This window comes from Ambystoma mexicanum, chromosome 1p (assembly GCF_040938575.1).
Source record: "Ambystoma mexicanum isolate Mex_15411 chromosome 1p, UKY_AmexF1_1, whole genome shotgun sequence".
Classification (NCBI taxonomy): domain Eukaryota; kingdom Metazoa; phylum Chordata; class Amphibia; order Caudata; family Ambystomatidae; genus Ambystoma; species Ambystoma mexicanum.
Window position 1 is genome coordinate 1,008,854,862 of NC_090921.1, and position 18,390 is coordinate 1,008,873,251.

General features: G+C 47.9%; 1 protein-coding gene across 1 annotated transcript in view; it reads right to left on the bottom strand.

The window, feature by feature from the left end:
• LOC138583112 (C-type lectin domain family 18 member A-like) overlaps positions 1–18,390 on the bottom strand; it is a 346,135-nt gene that overhangs the window by 23,205 nt on the left and 304,540 nt on the right. Inside the window, exon 11 of the mRNA XM_069655073.1 lies at positions 15,505–15,596. Within this exon, the coding sequence (XP_069511174.1) occupies positions 15,505–15,596 (92 nt within the window). The remainder of the gene's footprint in view (positions 1–15,504; positions 15,597–18,390) is intronic.

The window sequence follows — 18,390 nt, forward strand, 5'->3', positions numbered from 1 at the left end:
GGATATCCACTGAAGAGATGGCTCCTCACACCAGTCCGGAACCCACGGGACCAGCATGAGGAGGACTACAACCATGCCCACTCACGTACCCGTGTAGTCATTGAGCAGGCATTCGGCCTACTGAAGGGCCGTTTCCGCTGCCTCAGCAGGTCTGGCGGGGCACTCCTGTACCGCCATGAGAAGGTTGCAAAGATGGTCATGGCATGTGTCATGCTCCACAACATGTGCGTACGTAGAAATGTGCCCATGCCCCCTGACGCAGAACTGCAAGCACCTGATGATGGTCATGATGAGGGTGGGGATGTGGCAGCACCTCATGGAGTCTGCGAGGCACCGGAGGCCCGTGACATTCGTCAGCATCTCATTGATGCATGCTTCTAGCACTCACGCCTGGTGGCTGATACATGGACACGGGACTCGTGGCACTGTGTGTGTCTGGGACATGCACAATATGGACTGTACGCCTATGATGGCCTAGTACACAAAGATCAATGTCCACACATCTCATTGGTTGATCGTGCACTGTTTATGGCATATGTGATATCATGTTGAACACCCTATCGACCCGCCACCCAAGTGAGCCCAACACACCCCCTCCACCCTCCTACCTCCCCCCCGAACACCAGTGTCCAAAGATGCTCATTGTAAGTGGGCTGTCGCTATTGCAAGCCCCCTCTGCGGGTATCAGGGGCACCCCTGCCTGTGGAGCGCAGGTTCCTTCCAGATCTACGTTGGGGGCTGCCCTGGACGGAACTTGCAACGGATGATGTGTCTGCCTGCTCACGTCCATGCATGTCCCTAAGGGTTTGCGAGAGCTCAGTGAGCACACGGCGCACTGCGGCAAGTTCGGCACATACGTCTTTGGACGTCGCATGCAGTTCCCCCCTCAGGCTCTCGGTGCTTCTCTCAATTTGTGCCCTTAGCGTCTCTGTGCCTCTCTCCATTTCTGCCCTAAGTGTCTCAGTTGATGTTTCTATGTCTGCCTTAGTGCCCCCACATTCATCGGCATGGTCCTTGAGGAGTGTGGCCAGTTGCTGCTGTTGTTCGATCAACTGGTCGAGGGACTGTTGCCTCTGCTGGGCCATGGCCATTTGCGGGGGTGTCGCAGAGGGGCTGTTGTCCTCATGTTGCCTTGCCACAGGGCTTGTGGGGGATGGCCAGTCGTCGTCTTGTGGGTGCCCCTGCGTGGTATCCTCATGTTGTACGGGATGGGACAGACAGGGGGATTGGGACAGGTCATGGATGGATCTGACTTCGGCATCCCCGTTTTCTGTGTCCGAGCATGCTGCCATCAATGAGGTGTCGCCTATGGTGCTGCTGCCACCTGAGGCAGTGCCTTCTGTGGCATCCATTGGGGGGACCTGTGGTGGTGGTGTTGTGGGCATGCTGGCTGCTGGGGTGCCTGTTGATGTTCCCTCCTCTGTGCTGCCACCTGATTTGTGCTGCTGCCGTGTCTTGATGCGTGCAGCTGAGGTGGAGGGTCTCTGGCCGTTGGTCTTGGCCCTCTTTGCAGGTGTGCTGGTAGGGGTGTCCTGTAGCTCGTCGTTTGGATCGGACCCTGTGGTGGAGTAAAGGAGGGCGAGGGTTATTGATGGGTCTGTGGGAATTGGAATGGCATTGTATCACATGCATTGGGGTGGTACCTGAGGGTGATTTGGGTCGGGGCCTTGGAGGTGCTTTGATTTGTGTGTGGAGTGAGGGTGCAGTTGTTTGGCAGCCTGCAGTTAGGGTGTGCCTGCTGCACGTGTAGTGCGTGTTTTAGGGGTTTTTAATTATTTATGTATTTATTGTGGGTTTTAACGTGCGCTATCAGGCCGATGTGTGTGGACGTTCTCCTGGACATGTGTTTCTGCTGCACTATGTGGACGCATGGTACTTCACATGGATGGACTGTGTGGATTTGGCATTGTTTTATCTGGTCCACCTACCTGATTCTTCGGATGTCTGCACTCCTTTCTCCATCCCTCCGACTCCCTCTATGCTCTCCATTCCGATGGTGGAGGCACAGATTTCTTCCCAGGGGGTCAACTTGATGGGTGATTCAGGACCTCCCCCGGTGGCTGTGGCGATGTTGCAGTTGGCAGAGAGTATGCTGCGGACGCGTATCCGCAGGTCGTCCCATCGCTTGCGGCATTGCTGTGGGGTGCGGGGTGCGGTCCCCACCGCACTTACCCGCTGTGCCACCAGAGCCCATATGGCCTTCTTGTTTGCAAGTGCCGTCCTGGTCATTTGCGTGGAGAAGACGACGGCAGCATTCTCCTGGAGGGTCTCTGTTAGCACGGTGAGTTCCTCACGGGAGAAGTGGACCTGCCGCTTGCGGTCGCACGCTTTCTTCGCTACTTTTCCCATTTTTCTTGGTTTCGCTAGGGTGGTTGACGGGTTGGGGTGTGTTTCAGGGTGGTGATTTTAGTGGTTGTGTGGTTTTAGTGTTTTTATAGGTGTACGCCGGGATGTTTCCCGTTCCGGGCCCATGTTTTAACTTCCGTTTCCGTATATTTCCGGTCACCGTACTTTCCGGTAGGCGCACACTGCGGTGACCGCTGAGAGGGGTGGCGGTATTGCACCTAGGGCGCCGTACGGCGGCGGTGTGGGCCGTTTTGGGTTCATTTCCGCCATCGCGGACTTTGCACTTCCGCCGTGGCGTGGTGCTCGTGCCCGATGGGTCGGAATGGGCCGCACTTTGCTCCTTCGTGCAATGGCGGAAACGCTATTTACGCTGTGGCGCTCCGGTCAGTCGATTTCCGCCAGGGTCGTAATGAGGGCCAATGTTCCAGAAATCTACAATGTTCATTTAGAGAAAACATGTTTAGGCCGCTGGACAGGGCTCTCTCTCACTGGTATAGGGACATTTCTCGATGGCAGTTAAGAAAGCAGACACTTTTAAGTATGTTCCTTGCCCTGCTTCCATTGCAAAGGCGTGTCTTCCAACCTGTTCACCTTGCCCTTCATTTTTAATGCATCTTTACCTAGGCTTTGCGCCAATCAGCTTGAAAACAAAACATGTATGCCCCATTTAAAAAAGAAAAAATACCAGTGGCTCTAGACCCATAACTGTGCTTTCGTTTTTTGGAGAAGCTATAGAAGGTTTTGTCCTGGCTATCATGGAACAACATAGCACCAAACACAGAAGTCTATCAGGCGTGCAGATTACCAGCTACCTTTGTACTAAATGAATGGCATACCTTCACGGCTCAGAACCGCAGGCAACGAGGGAGAGATCACAGTTAATGTTTCGTAATCTCTTGCCAAAAGACCCATCCATAGCCTAGCATCCGTGTCCCATAATCTACATCAGGGATTGAGAGCCTATGCAGAACGATTGAGGCAAAGGTTTCTGTGACTGTGTGCAAACCAGAAATCTATTGAAAGAGGGATTTGGACAGTTTTAAGTGGTAAAAGAAAGGTTTAACCACTTATACAATCCGAGCAGAAAAAATAATCTCAGAATTAAATTTGAATTTAAGGTGTGACTCATGTTTTCACTTTCCTTCAACAGCTGGCCATAAACTGTGCCACCAGACCTTTGAGGCAGCACCAAAAGAAAGTAAGAATGCTGGACTATCCCAATTTCAATGTAGATGCTTTTGTCTGATCTGTAGGTCTGCAGCCGAGAGCTAGGTTGGCATGATCTGCGGGTTCAGCCTGCTTGAGTTTCGAAGTATTGGGTGTTATTAATGGCCAAAAGTCTGGCTGAAAGCTGCAGGAGGTAGCAGTGACAATGTGCAACACTGCCATGAAAGAAAAAGGACAGTGGGTGGCACGGTACCAATACTACCGACTACACTCGGTTTATAAAAGAGTGTGAGCCAGGCTAGCACTTGTTCCCAGATGGCGCAGAATTTAGACATTACATTGGAATGTCATAGTTAGGAGTGTCAAAGGATACTTTTATAGGCACCGTTGACCTCTCTTTTCCTGTTTTCCAGTATATCCACTAGAACTGACTCTGTTTCCTTTGAGGTGTGGAAATCAGCCAGGCCCAGTACAGAGTTGGCCTTAATGAATACAAAGTTCATTTCCTTCTTTCACTGACAGTTTGGGCATATTTAGTAGATTGGATGGTGGCCTACAACTCCCCAGGACATCTGCATCTAAAGATGCTTTGTTTAGAAATGGAGAAACCATTTGCGTTTTCAATAGAGAGAGAATGCTCCTTTCTCCATGGAGGGGGAAGTCGAGGGTTTGGGATGGGGACTGATGGGGACAGGGGGGTCTTTGGGAGACAATTACACCAAAGAGCAAATTACGACTGCTTATGAAGGCATTTTCCTTGGCACACAGAGAAGCCTGCTATGTAAACTTCAGGTGAACAAGTCGGGGTGGAGGGCAGAGCAATTCACACGTGGATCTCTGCTGCAGCAAACTGTACTTGAGGAAGCCCCCAAGGAAATTATTTTGTATATGACTCTGGAAAATGGTTAGGAATATAAGAACACATTTATGAGACATACTTATGCAATTACACATTGTGCAAATCCAGTTTCAAGGGTATCCATTGAAAATGGTGGCACCAAAACTCTAGTCAGGGAAAAAGTTGTGGCGAAAATATCTCTGCAGTGAAAAAATTGCCAAGCAAAAAGTATTAACAAAATTCAGCTTAAACGTAGCCAGAAATATTGGTGTTTAGTTAGTTGTTAGGGTAGATTAAGTGTCTGAGTAAGGGTTAGGGTAGGGGTTATGGTAAGGCTGGGGCTAATAGAGTAATGGTTTGGGTAAGTGTTAAAGAAAGGGAAAAGGAAGGTGGGGAGGGCTGGTGATGTTGGAGTAGGATACGGGTTAGGGTAAACCTAGTGGTTACAGCAAAGTAAGCATCAGGGTAAGTGTTAGAGTTGCAGTTAGGGTAAGACTAGGGTTTGGGTTAGGGCAAGGGCTATGTCATTTGTGGTGAGCTGGTGATGGGGTTGGAGTTAGGATCACTGCTCATTCTCCACTGATTTTGTATTGAGTACCCTTCAAATAAAATTCTTTAGTGTACTGAATAGTTAGTGTTCTGTAAGAGTTCAGGGTACTGTAACGAATCTGAGGATGGTGTACCTTTTTCCCTAGGGGTAGACCTTTCCTATGGGGCCAGGGTGGTGTGTCCACAGAACAATAATCCCCCTGGGGGTGCTACACCGGGGGAGGATCACATGGGAGAGAAAGCTCCATATGGGATTAGGGATGACCCTACTCAGATAACGCAGCATTCCCGCTCATCATCTGACCCTAAACACCCTTCGTGTAACTCTAAGAACAACCCCTTCATTAACAGACTCTTTTCATTTGTAGTCACACTAGCATTACTCGAGGAAGTACTGTGAGGAAGAAGATCCCCAATGACTCACACAGGAGTCAGAAGATCAGTACTGTGACGAGGGAGAAGTGTGGAGGAATGGGGATCACCTGTGAGAACCATGAGAAACAATCTAGATTTTGCTGGTTTTGCAGGAAGTGTTGAGAAGCCCTCTCTGCAGGAGCAAGGAGCATGATGTCATGATCACTGCTTCCAAGGAGCCAGGACCAGCCCAACGTCCTTGGAAGCAGGCCCCTAACCCTAATCCTAGGCACCAGCCGGTCCCCACGGGGACCTTTTGGACCATGTCCTGGCGCCGGTGGCACCAGGCTCATCAGAATCATCGGTCCCGGCACTGGAAGCGCCGGGCTCATAATAAGTGTGCAGATGCTTGGGTGGACTTACCTGCAGCAGACCATGCTGCTTACTTACCAGCCTCTTAGAAGTCCTCTGTGAACAGGAACTACTTTCTTACCTGGGTGGGGCAAGCTCCACTCCCTGGATTCAGCACTGAAAAGCTTCTGGAACTGGAACTCTTTTCTTACCTAGGCGGGGCCGTGGAGGAAGACGCCTCATCACTCCAAGGCTATTTAAACCACACCCGATAGACGAAAGGTGCTTCGCGTTATTCTGCATCTGCAGCAGAACGCTCACCGGGTCTGTTCCAGCCTTTCTTCTTACGATCCCGAATCTGCAAGAGTCATACTCACCATTCCTGCATCCTGAATCTGCAAGAAGCATACTCACCATTCCTGCATCCAGTCGACAGCAGCACCTGCAGAGACAAGAAACAGCAGCTTAGCAAGGCAGCCTTATCTCGCAGTGCTACTCACCTGATCCATCGGCTGCGGTCATTTTCGGCACGCTGCACCTCCGCCTGCGAAGACAAAAGCATTGTCACTACTTACCGGCACTCCGTGAATTCTGGATTTCTTCACACTGCATCGCCGCCTGCGGAGATAAAAGCATTGTATCTACTTACGGACATTCCGCGGACTCCGGCGCTGCAAACCAACTTCTGAAAGACAAAAGAAGAGACATTAGACAGGTATTTACTTACGCCCATCGCGCTCTTTGCAATAGACTGCTCTTCAGCACGAACTACGCTGCAAGGAAAAGACAGTTAGAGCGCTTGCATTTACTCACGCATTTCCAGGCGCTTCACTCCATCTTCCTCAAGAGTCCTGCAAGACAAAAGGGAGAAAAGCATTACACGAAGTCCTGTTCAATGTTAACGTGCCTTGCACCTAAAGACTATAAAGACTAAAAAGGTGTCTGGAAACTCACCGCTCGTGCAGTTAACGACGGTAACGGTCTTCTGAGTCCAAGAGGCCTATGTTTCACCAGTGAAGGAACTGGCAACAGCGCCCTGCACCAGACGCAGATGGAGAGCCCAGCATTCACCTATCTAAGGTGAGCACGTTGACCTGGGGGCTCTACGGAGAGGGAGAGAGAGGAAGAGGGACATTGAACAACCCAGACCATTAACCCCCATATTCTTTCACCTGCAGAAACCTCACCCTACGAGTTCGACACACAGTGCGAAGAGGTTCGACCCCAGAAGCCCATCGGGTTCTGCACATCACCTTTCGAGTCACAGACACCTTCCTGCCAAGATCAGCGCCTCCGTGGGAATCAGGTGAGCGTTACAGAACGCGAAGCCCACCGCAAAACTCCTACCCAGGCGCAATGGAAACCTCAGACACTGATCACTTAGCCCAGTTGCTCGGGGAATTAAGAGCAGAAGTACATGCAGCTCGTCAGGAAACAAGCTCTCTAAGAAGAGAACTGATAATTTCCAAGGAGCGAACAGAGGACCTCGCTAGGCAATTGCTACAAACGCAGGCAGGACAGACACCCCTGCCCGCTCCAGGAGGAAGCTATCCTTCTGCATCATCTGTAAATCCAGTGCAAATCAATCTACCTGGTAATGTGCCCTTGGCTCCGCCCGAACGTTTTTCTGGTGACGCAAAGAAATTTGCAGTGTTCCTCAACCAGTGCCGCTTACATTTCTTATGTCGACCAGCTGCATTCCCAACAGACCAGACCAAAGTGGCTTTCGTGCTTTCTTATCTCAGTGGCAGCGCCGCAGATTGGTCGATCCCTTTAGTCACCCAGGATGATCCGGTTTTACATGATTTCCAGGCCTTCCAGTCCAGCATGGAGAAACTGTTTGCAAGACATGCACAAGGGCAGGCCTTGGACAATGAACTACTTTCATTACGACAGGGTAATCAAGACCTCTTGACCTATATAGCCTCATTCAACAGACTCATAGTGGAAACTCAATGGCCCGAGGATAAGAGAATAACGCTTTTCTACAGAGGCCTGCGTGGAGAGCTCAAGGATGTGTTAGCTCAAGTTGTGAACCCTCCACAAGAATGTTCGGACTATATTGACTTAGTCGTCCAATTGGACCACAGATTACAGAACAGGAAGGCTGATCGTTCTAAATTTGATACCCGAGTGTTTTCTAAACCACAGACTTCTACTAAGGGAGCTGACACTGTGGAACCCATGCAAATAGGGGGAATGAAAGGTCCTTTAACCCAAAAGGAGTGGGAAAGAAGAAGACAGCTTCAATTATGCCTCTATTGCGGGAACTCGGGGCACTTTCTTCGAGACTGTCCAGTGAAACCAGCTAAGAAGGCTGTAGGAGCCGCAGATTCCAGAACCTCAAGTTCCGAGCAGGGAAACGACCTAGCCCGGCAAGTGTAGAGGTCCTCTTGCCGAGCGTTAAGATCTGTCCCGTGACCTCGCATTTCGTGGTGCCCATGGTCCTCATTAATCCTGCACGTCCGGATCGTTTGCATGCAATTGAAGCTTACATCGACAGCGGAGCAATCGGCAATTATGTGGACCGTGAAATGGCATCAAGGATGAATCTACCCCTTGTCCCTAAGGCAGTAAAAGACGTCATTACTACAGTGGATGGCACGGAGATAGCCTCCGGACCAGTAACGCACGCCACCCAAGAAGTGACGCTAGTGAGCCAAGATGGACACCGGGAGAAAATCGTGTTCGATGTGATCAAGGCCCCTCAGTTCCAGATCATTCTGGGAATCCGTTGGTTAGAGAAGCACAATCCTCAGATCAACTGGCGAGCAAAGACGGTTCAGTTTCCAGAATGTTTTACCACTTGTTATCCTCGGCCTGAAGTTTCAGTGGCGGCAATCTCTTCAGAGGTTCCCACATTGCCTCTCGACTACCAAGAATTCCAAGATGTCTTTCGGAAGGATCAAGCTAACACCCTGCCTCCTCATAGGTCTTACGACTGTCAAATAGACCTGATACCCGGAACAACTCCTCCTTGCAGTAGGATTTATGCCCTCACCGAGCCAGAGAATCTTCACCTCAGGCAATATCTGGACCAATACCTAGCTAACGGGTTTATCCGTCCTTCTAAATCTCCAGCTTCCTCGGCTTTGTTCTTTGTTCCGAAAAAGGAAGGAGACCTTAGAACTTGTATAGATTACCGCGCCCTGAATCAAATCACCGTTAAAAACAGATACCCGTTACCTTTGATCCCTGAACTCCTGGACCAAGTCAAAGAAGCATGCATATATACAAAGTTGGATCTCAGAGGAGCCTACCACTTGGTACGAATAAAAGAAGGCGATGAGTGGAAGACGGCCTTTCGCACCAAGTATGGGCTATTCGAATATCAAGTGATGCCCTTTGGACTTTGTAACGCTCCTGCCGCTTTCCAGTATTTTATGAACAATGTCCTTAGAGAACTCATAGATGTGTGTGTTGTTGTCTACATTGATGACATCCTTGTCTATTCATCATCTGAAGAGGAACATCAGAAACACGTTAAAAAGGTTCTCGAGAGACTGCGTCAACATAACCTTTTTGCCAAGCTTGAAAAATGCGTTTTCAACGTAACTGAAGTTGAGTTCTTGGGATTCATATTGTCACCTAATGGGGTTCATATGGATTCAAAGAAGGTCGATGCAATCATCAAGTGGCCATCACCAACCTCGGTAAAAGGAGTTCAAAGCATGTTAGGCTTCTCTAACTTTTACCGCAGATTCATTCCTGAATTCTCTCGGATAGTCCAGCCCATCACCGCTCTGTTAAAGAAGAACAAACGTTTTGAATGGTCTACAGAAGCAGAACAAGCTTTTCAGGACTTAAAAGCTAAATTCATTTCTGCTCCTGTTCTAAAACATCCTCGCCCAGAACTCCCCTACATCGTGGAAACGGATGCTTCTAGTCTTGCTATGGGGGCAGTGTTATCACAAAGAGATCCGGTCACACACCAATTACATCCAGTAGCCTTTTGGTCCCGCAAATTCTCGGCTTCTGAGATCAACTATTCAATTACAGACAAGGAACTTTTAGCTATCAGATCGGCCTTTAAAGCCTGGCGGCATTATCTTTTGGGAGCCAGACACAGAGTCACCGTAATGACTGATCACCGCAATCTACAATATCTGAAGACGGCCAAAGCTCAGTCTTCCAGACAGCTTCGTTGGGCTCTGTTTCTGGCTGAGTTTGACTTTATAATTACTTATCGACCCGGCAGTAAAAACGGAAAAGCAGATGCCCTGTCTCGGATGGGAGTTGATGAACATTTGACCAATCCAGAACCAATACCCATAATCCCAGAACAAAGGCTTTTGGGGTTGGTCAACGCTCAATCCTTTGAAGACATCAAGACTACAGTCAAGTCACTCCTAACTCCGGCCGATTTGCAGGACTGGCAATTAAAGGGAAAAGAATTCTCAGTGGATCAAGACCTACCATATTTCCAAGGGCGATTGTACTTGCCCTGTGAGAAAATACAAAAACGAGTAATTTCCTGTTATCACGACTCTCTAATGGAGGGTCATCCTGTCATTACCAAAACCATGGAAAAGATCAAAAGACATTTCTGGTGGCCATCATGGAAGAAGGATATTAGAGACTTTGTAATCTCCTGCGGTGTGTGTGCCCAGAATAAAAGTCAGAAGGAGAAACCAGCCGGCCTGTTACACCCTCTGGATATTCCTCCCTGTCCATGGCATACCCTGTCCATGGATTTCATCACAGACTTACCTCCATGCTCAGGGTATAATACCATTTTAGTAATCGTGGATCTATTCTCCAAGATGGCTCACTTCATTCCCCTGAAGGGCCTACCTTCGGCTTCGGTATTGGCTCGAGAATTCTTAGAAAACATCGTTCGGTTACACGGTTTTCCCTCGGTTTTAATCTCCGATAGGGGAAGTCAATTCATCTCCCACTTTTGGCGAAGTTGCTGTCGTCTAGCCCAAATTGATGTAAGACTTTCAACCAGTCACCATCCCCAAACTGACGGACAAACCGAGAGGACAAATCAGACTCTAGAGCAATATCTGCGTTGCATGCTCCAACAAACTGAAAACCCTTGGAAGGATATTCTTTGGATCGCTGAATACGCTTACAACAATTCGACTCATTCTGGAACCGGGAAGACTCCCTTGTTCCTATTATACGAACATCATCCTAGAACCTCTAATCTGGATCCTCCCCAAGAATTCGAAACACCTGCTGTGGATCATTTGCACTCTGAGATTACCCGTGCTTTTAAAGAAGCCACTGCCCATCTGCAAAGAGCTAAAGCTCAAGTCAAAAAGGGAGCAGATCGACACCGTAAAGAGGCCCCTCACTACGCAGTAGGAGATCAGGTCTGGTTATCCACTAAGCACCTACCTCTAAAAGGACCCCGCACCTTCAACCCGAGATACCTTGGACCTTACCCCATCTCTACCATAGTTAATCCGGTGGCGGTCAAATTGGAATTACCTGCGCATATGAAAATACATCCAGTATTCCATGTCTCCTTATTAAAACCAATACAACCAGAAACGCGATTGGCTGAACTCCCAGAACCTGTTTTGGTAGACGGAGAACTCGAATTCGAAGTAAGGAACATTCTAGACTCCAAGATCTCCAAATCTAAGTTATATTATCTGGTTGATTGGAAAGGATATGGCCCCCAGGAAAGGTCTTGGGAACCCTCTGAATATGTCCACGCACCTCGTCTGGTCAAGAGATTCCATCTGAATCACCCTGACAAGCCAAAACCCCCGGAGAAGACACGCTTAGGAGGGGCCTTGAGGGGGGGTACTGTCATGATCACTGCTTCCAAGGAGCCAGGACCAGCCCAACGTCCTTGGAAGCAGGCCCCTAACCCTAATCCTAGGCACCAGCCGGTCCCCACGGGGACCTTTTGGACCATGTCCTGGCGCCGGTGGCACCAGGCTCATCAGAATCATCGGTCCCGGCACTGGAAGCGCCGGGCTCATAATATGTGTGCAGATGCTTGGGTGGACTTACCTGCAGCAGACCATGCTGCTTACTTACCAGCCTCTTAGAAGTCCTCTGTGAACAGGAACTACTTTCTTACCTGGGTGGGGCAAGCTCCACTCCCTGGATTCAGCACTGGAAAGCTTCTGGAACTGGAACTCTTTTCTTACCTAGGCGGGGCCGTGGAGGAAGACGCCTCATCACTCCAAGGCTATTTAAACCACACCCGATAGACGAAACGTGCTTCGCATTATTCTGCATCTGCAGCAGAACGCTCACCGAGTCTGTTCCAGCCTTTCTTCTTACGATCCCGAATCTGCAAGAGTCATACTCACCATTCCTGCATCCTGAATCTGCAAGAAGCATACTCACCATTCCTGCATCCAGTCGACAGCAGCACCTGCAGAGACAAGAAACAGCAGGTTAGCAAGGCAGCCTTATCTCGCAGTGCTACTCACCTGATCCATCGGCTGCGGTCATTTTCGGCACGCTGCACCTCCGCCTGCGAAGACAAAAGCATTGTCACTACTTACTGGCACTCCGTGAATTCTGGATTTCTTCACACTGCATCGCCGCCTACGGAGATAAAAGCATTGTATCTACTTACGGACATTCCGCGGACTCCGGCGCTGCAAACCAACTTCTGAAAGACAAAAGAAGAGACATTAGACAGGTATTTACTTACGCCCATCGCGCTCTTCGCAATAGACTGCTCTTCAGCACGAACTACGCTGCAAGGAAAAGACAGTTAGAGCGCTTGCATTTACTCGCGCTTTTCCAGGCGCTTCACTCCATCTTCCTCAAGAGTCCTGCAAGACAAAAGGGAGAAAAGCATTATACGAAGTCCTGTTCAATGTTAACGTGCCTTGCACCTAAAGACTATAAAGACTAAAAAGGTGTCTGGAAACTCACCGCTCGTGCAGTTAACGACGGTAACGGTCTTCTGAGTCCAAGAGGCCTATGTTTCACCAGTGAAGGAACTGGCAACAGCGCCCTGCACCAGACGCAGATGGAGAGCCCAGCATTCACCTATCTAAGGTGAGCACGTTGACCTGGGGGCTCTACGGAGAGGGAGGGAGAGAGAGGAAGAGGGACATTGAACAACCCAGACCATTAACCCCCATATTCTTTCACCTGCAGAAACCTCACCCTACGAGTTCGACATACAGTGCGAAGAGGTTCTGCACATCACCTTTCGAGTCACAGACACCTTCCTGCCAAGATCAGCGCCTCCGTGGGAATCAGGTGAGCGTTACACATGAATCCTGTCTTGCAGGAGAGGACCTGTGGACTGCACTATCCAGAGAGTGGGGGAACCCTTGATCCATAGAAGCCTGTTGGGAAATGAGGGAACCAAGAAGATCAATGTGCCTCCCAGAAAGAGGGGCGGGGAACCATAAGCGCCAGCAGTGGGCAAGGGACCAAGGGAATCAGGAGACTCCCTCACTTTTAGAGATCAACTGGGGAGCCGCTGAGAGAAGACCAGGAGAGCCCAGGGGAAGCAACAGAAGCTTACCAGTGTTGCAGAGGACTGGAACCCTCATGGACCAAGAGCAAAGGAACGCAGAGGGGGACCAGAAAGGCACAGGGAGACCCCAGACGTTGTGGTTGGGAGGAAGTGAAGAGACATCTTCCTCATCCCAGTGGGACCAGTGAGAGACCATACAAGAACAGAGGGGGTTCAAAAGACCACCACAAAGAGAACTGGTAGAGTAATCAAGTGAAGGGGGTCTGGGACCCATGCTGGGGCAGTGCACCCCAAACAGGAATAAGAAGGGATACAAACTTTACACTTAAAAATAGTGCTCACAGATCTTAGTAGGAGAGTCAACCAAGGCTGGGACATAAAGGGAACTGTGAAGTTAGCCAAGTGAAGGGGGTCTGGGACCCACATTGGGGAAGTGCACCCCAAAAAAGAATTGAGAGTAATACGAACTTTGTACACACAAGTGGTACTTACAGACCTTTGCCGGAGAATAAACGACAGCTATGGGTTGAAAAGGAACACTGTGAGAGAATCCAAGTGAAGAGTGCATGGGGCCCATGTTGGGGAGAGGTACCCCGAACCACAGTAAAGCGGAATCCAAAGTGTACAAGCACAACTAACACTAAGAGACCTTGGCAGGAGAATAACCCAAGAGTGTGGGTGAAAGTGAAATGTGAAAGCAAGAACGTGTAAAACCCCACTTGGCAGAAGAGTGGGCCAAAAGTAGGGGTAACGAGAACGGGGTCAAAGACCCATGACAATTGAAAAGACAATCCTTAACAGAGCCTGAGAGAAAGAGCCAGGTTCTTCCTCTGTGCAGTACCTAGGAGTTTGGTCTGCTCACATAGGGGTCTGGAATCTGAGAAGGCTTGGAAACGGTGTCCAGGTCATTTTTTCCGTGTTTCAGGGCCTCAGACTCACACCTACCAAGAAGGTTGGATAGACTCTGGGAAAGGGACTCAACCCCTGGAGTCTTGTAGAACTGTTTGCTGACTTTTCTGCCATTTTATATAAAGCTGGAAAGTCTGGGGAAAGGGAATCGACCCTTTGAGTCTTGTGGAACTCTCATTTACCTTTCAACTATTCTGAATAAAGTTGGAAAAGACTCTGCAGAAAGGGAATCAATCCCTTGAGTCTTGTGGAACCTTTGTTTTGCTTTCTACACCATTTGGATTGTTTGTTTTGAACTGCAAAGCTGGGCTACAGGCGGATAGCCTCAAGACATTTCCCTTAGCACATTTTACTGAGTTTAGTTTGTCAGGGATAGGTTAGGATTTGGACACAGGACGGCGAACTTTACTTTGGGACAGTCTGACATAGACAATTTTCATTAGCTAGTTGGGTTGAGGCAGGGAAACACCTCGTAGAGATAGGGACAGTTAGGTTTTTCTCCAAATCCCCCCATTTCTGGTTGGAAATACAAGTCTGGCAATCATCATGCCACCCTTGTGTCCGTCTCTCCTAATCCTTCACAGTAGTAACTGGCATTAGGGGAAGGTTTAGGAACCGAGTTAGTGTGGTTGCAGAGGTTTTATTGAAGGTTTGGGTCATTGTTAGGGTTACAGTCTTGTACTTTTGTGTATTTCAAAATAGTATTTTTGGTAACCATATTACTGGCAACATTTTCACACTTACAAATGGGTATCCGGTTAATTTTTCGAAAACATATTTTCGAAATAACATTTTGTCGAAAACAAAATACAGCACATTTTTTTTTCGAATTGTTTTATTTTAATTTTTTTTTTCGTTACTAAAAAAAAGTGTTAATAAAAAAACAGGGGACTGGGGGGAACCCCCATTTCAAAAATAAAATGAAAATAAAAATTTGAAAAAAAATAAATTGCCAATTTTGTGTCGAAAAAATTGCATTTTGAACATATGGCGTTCGAAAATGTCACTATGAACCTTACAAATGATTGTATTTAATGACTACATTTTTTTTAATGACTTTTTGCTCGCTACCTTTTCACATGACTACATTTTCCTGAGGAGATTTTCACATAGAACGGTTTCAAGGACTGCTTCCCCATGTGCACATCCATACCAGATCACCTTTCATCACTCAGCCAACCAATTTACATGCATGTTAAGCATGCTCCCGACTTGTGATTACAACCAGCATACTCCTGCCAGTCAAATTGTGTGGCCCTTATCTGTTCCAGTTTTGTATTCAATGCACTCAAAATGTCTTAGTAGTGTCTTAACAGGATAGCCAAGGGACATATGCACTAAGAGGTCTGAGTCCAAGAAATGTAGGCCTGAGGGTTTCCACTCCATCTGAAACACATATAGAAAAGACAGGTTCAGAGCATACATGACCCTTTTTCCACCCAGCCAGAAGTGCCTATGCTGTTCCATCCGACTTTTACTTAGCATGATTTTCTTGAAGCGAAATAAGAAATGGAGTAGAGAGTTAAGTGAAGAGTGGGCAGGCTAATGAGCAAGAAAACATCAGGGAACCATCACTCACCAAACTGGCAAATGTACCGGTTACGGGTCTTGCAGCGCTGGTCATTCCAATTGAAGGCAGTGGATGCTTGCATTTCCACGCAGTTCCCAAAACTGAAGGCACACATGAAAACATTGATGCCATAGTTAAAACATTTCTTAAGATTCACTCCATCCCTAACTAATAAGAACATTTTCACCAGCCCTACCTTGCCCATCCCTCTTATATGGCAATAATATATGTCATAAGATTCAGTAATAAGATCATGTTGTGGAATGATGTTTTTTTCCCAAATTCCCAGCACAAAATGGGGTATTAGATGACCATAAGTAACATAAACACCACCCACGATATGACAAAACTCCATTCTGCAAGTCGGTACATTTTTATTATAAATTGCATTTTGGAATTTCAGTTAAATCGGAATAAATCATTCATATGTTCCCAAAATGCTCTTTGGTTTTATGCAAAGCAGCTTAGAAGCCACGTTGGTGCTATTTTGCCCCTCCCCTTTCTCATAGGCGATTTATTCACACACTGAGGGTGATTTACTTACTGATTGAATTTTTATGTATCAATTGAAAAAGTCTTTTATTTACAGACAGTGATTTATTTACAAACTGAGGCAGACATATTTATTTAAAATATGAAACAAGACCACCTGAAACCATGCTAAGTGACCCAAAATACATGTTTGCAGGGTCTCACGATTTATTTACTGTTTGGGGCATGTACATCCCTCCTTTAGGCAATTCCCACCACTCCTTAGGCCACACATTCTTGTTAGTGCCCCTCCTAAATTCTGCATCCCACATAAAGCACCGATTGTAATTAAGTGCAAATATGCCAGTGAAGGAGCTGGATGATAATGGGTGTGGCCATCCCTTTGGCTCTTTCCTTCATGCCACCTGTCTTTTTCCCATTGAGCTGGCATGACAGCAAAGCACTACCTTTAAAATGAAAGGGCACACAGGTGTGGGTTGCATGCCACACCAGGTCTACTGCATTCAAGTACCACATTCTGCTGACTAATGGTTACTAGGTAACCAATCTGGAACCCACAGGGTCACCAAACCTTTTCCAAAGTGTTGTCATTGCCTCATCCAGACTGACATAGGAACACCAAAGCAGCAGCATGTGAAGTTGAAGGTAAGTTAACACAAAGAGAGGGCCTCATTACAAGTCCGGCAGTAACCCTGCCAGTGACTCGTAACATTTTACCGGCGCCTGACTTCCCGTTGCCACCAGGACTTTCCAAGTCTGGTGGCCCGGGAAGTCAGGCGCCAGTAAAATGTTGTTCCACTGGAATGGGTTCACGGAAGCCTCAGAACCGTGTCTAACGGTGCCAGCGTTCCATGAGGAGTCTGCCTACCATGGCTGCTGCGCCCGGCAGACTTGTAATTTTACCGGTCCGGAAACAAGGGTGCTGGTGAGCTTGAAACACCCATCTTGAAAAACCCATCGCTGACGCCAAAAATCCCTCTTTCCACAAACCTGGCTCTCATCAACTTCACCACGCCAAAGTCCTTGAGCGTGTTGTCTTCAACTGTATTGTCCTCTATTTCAGGGTAAATGCTCTGTGTGACCAGCTCATATCCAGTTTCTGAAGCATGCACACCACTCAAACTGCTCTAACTCATGCCTCTCAAACTTTTTCCTTTGCACACTTTTTACCCCTTCTGCCTTGTACATTGTTCTCAATGTCTCTATCGATCTTTCCTCCTTCCTCCAAACTCTCTTCTCACTGTGTTTCAAGGACACTGTGCTCCAATAGGTGGCCTCTTATCTCTCTGGCCACTCCTTCTCCACCTATTAAAACTGTAACACTTCTTCCCCCATCCCACCATCCAGTGGTTGTACCACAAGGATCAGTCCTGGGTGCACTCTTTTTCATGCTACAAGCCACTCCTGGGACACATTCACCTAATTATTTGACTTCTCCGACCTCTCTGCTCTTTTGCTCTCCTCAACAAACTATTCAACTTTGCCACATGCGCCCTCTACAAACCCACCTTGGTGTAGCGCGCCAGGTACTCTGAATGCAAAAACACTCACTCTTCAACGTTTTTCTTCTTGTCTTTAACTATATCCATGGCGAAGCCCCCACTACCTGGAGAATCCATAGACCACCTGTTCTCTTGTTTGGGGTCTCCACCCTCTAACCCTCAACAACTTCTTCATCAACACCCCTGTCATTGCCTCCCACTTCTACTCCTTCTCTCTCCTGCCCCTCAACATTGGTACGCTCTCCCCCAGCATCCAAGCCGTCCACTCAGGGTGATTATTTAAGACCAGGCTAAAAGCCCACCTGGTAGCTAATTATGGGGAATTCTGTAACCCCTTCATGTATTTCCCTCAAATGTCCTGCCTGCCCCAAATCGATGGTAAACATCTACAAGTATGCATTCATCTGACCACTGGCCCAAGCCTAAATGTACATTATACAGGGTGCATAAATTCAAGCTGCAAGCTACTTGCTAGCCATAAAAAGTTGCTTGTCCCCTCAATTATATGCATACACACAGCACACCATTTCATATTCGACAGGAGTCAAATATCACTTGCCAATGGCTAGAAGCGAGCGCACATTTTTCCCCCCTCCATTGTATTTTTGTAGGTCCCTTTGTCACTGGATGTCCAGTTTTCATGTCTTCGTGCCATACTCTTCCATTACCCACCTCACCTTCAGACACCTACTCACTGTAACTATGCAAAGGCAGCCTGAAAAGGGACTGCCTCTGCTGTCTGCTTGTTATTCGAGTGGCACTTCTGGTCGAAGTTCAAACCTCATAAAAAATAAATACCAAATAAATGAAAAAAAGAGGCTCTGTGGTGGAGACCACATTTGCTCCAGGCAGTGCCACCTATTCAAGGGTTGAGGAAAGGAGATAGAGGTGCTGTCCATGA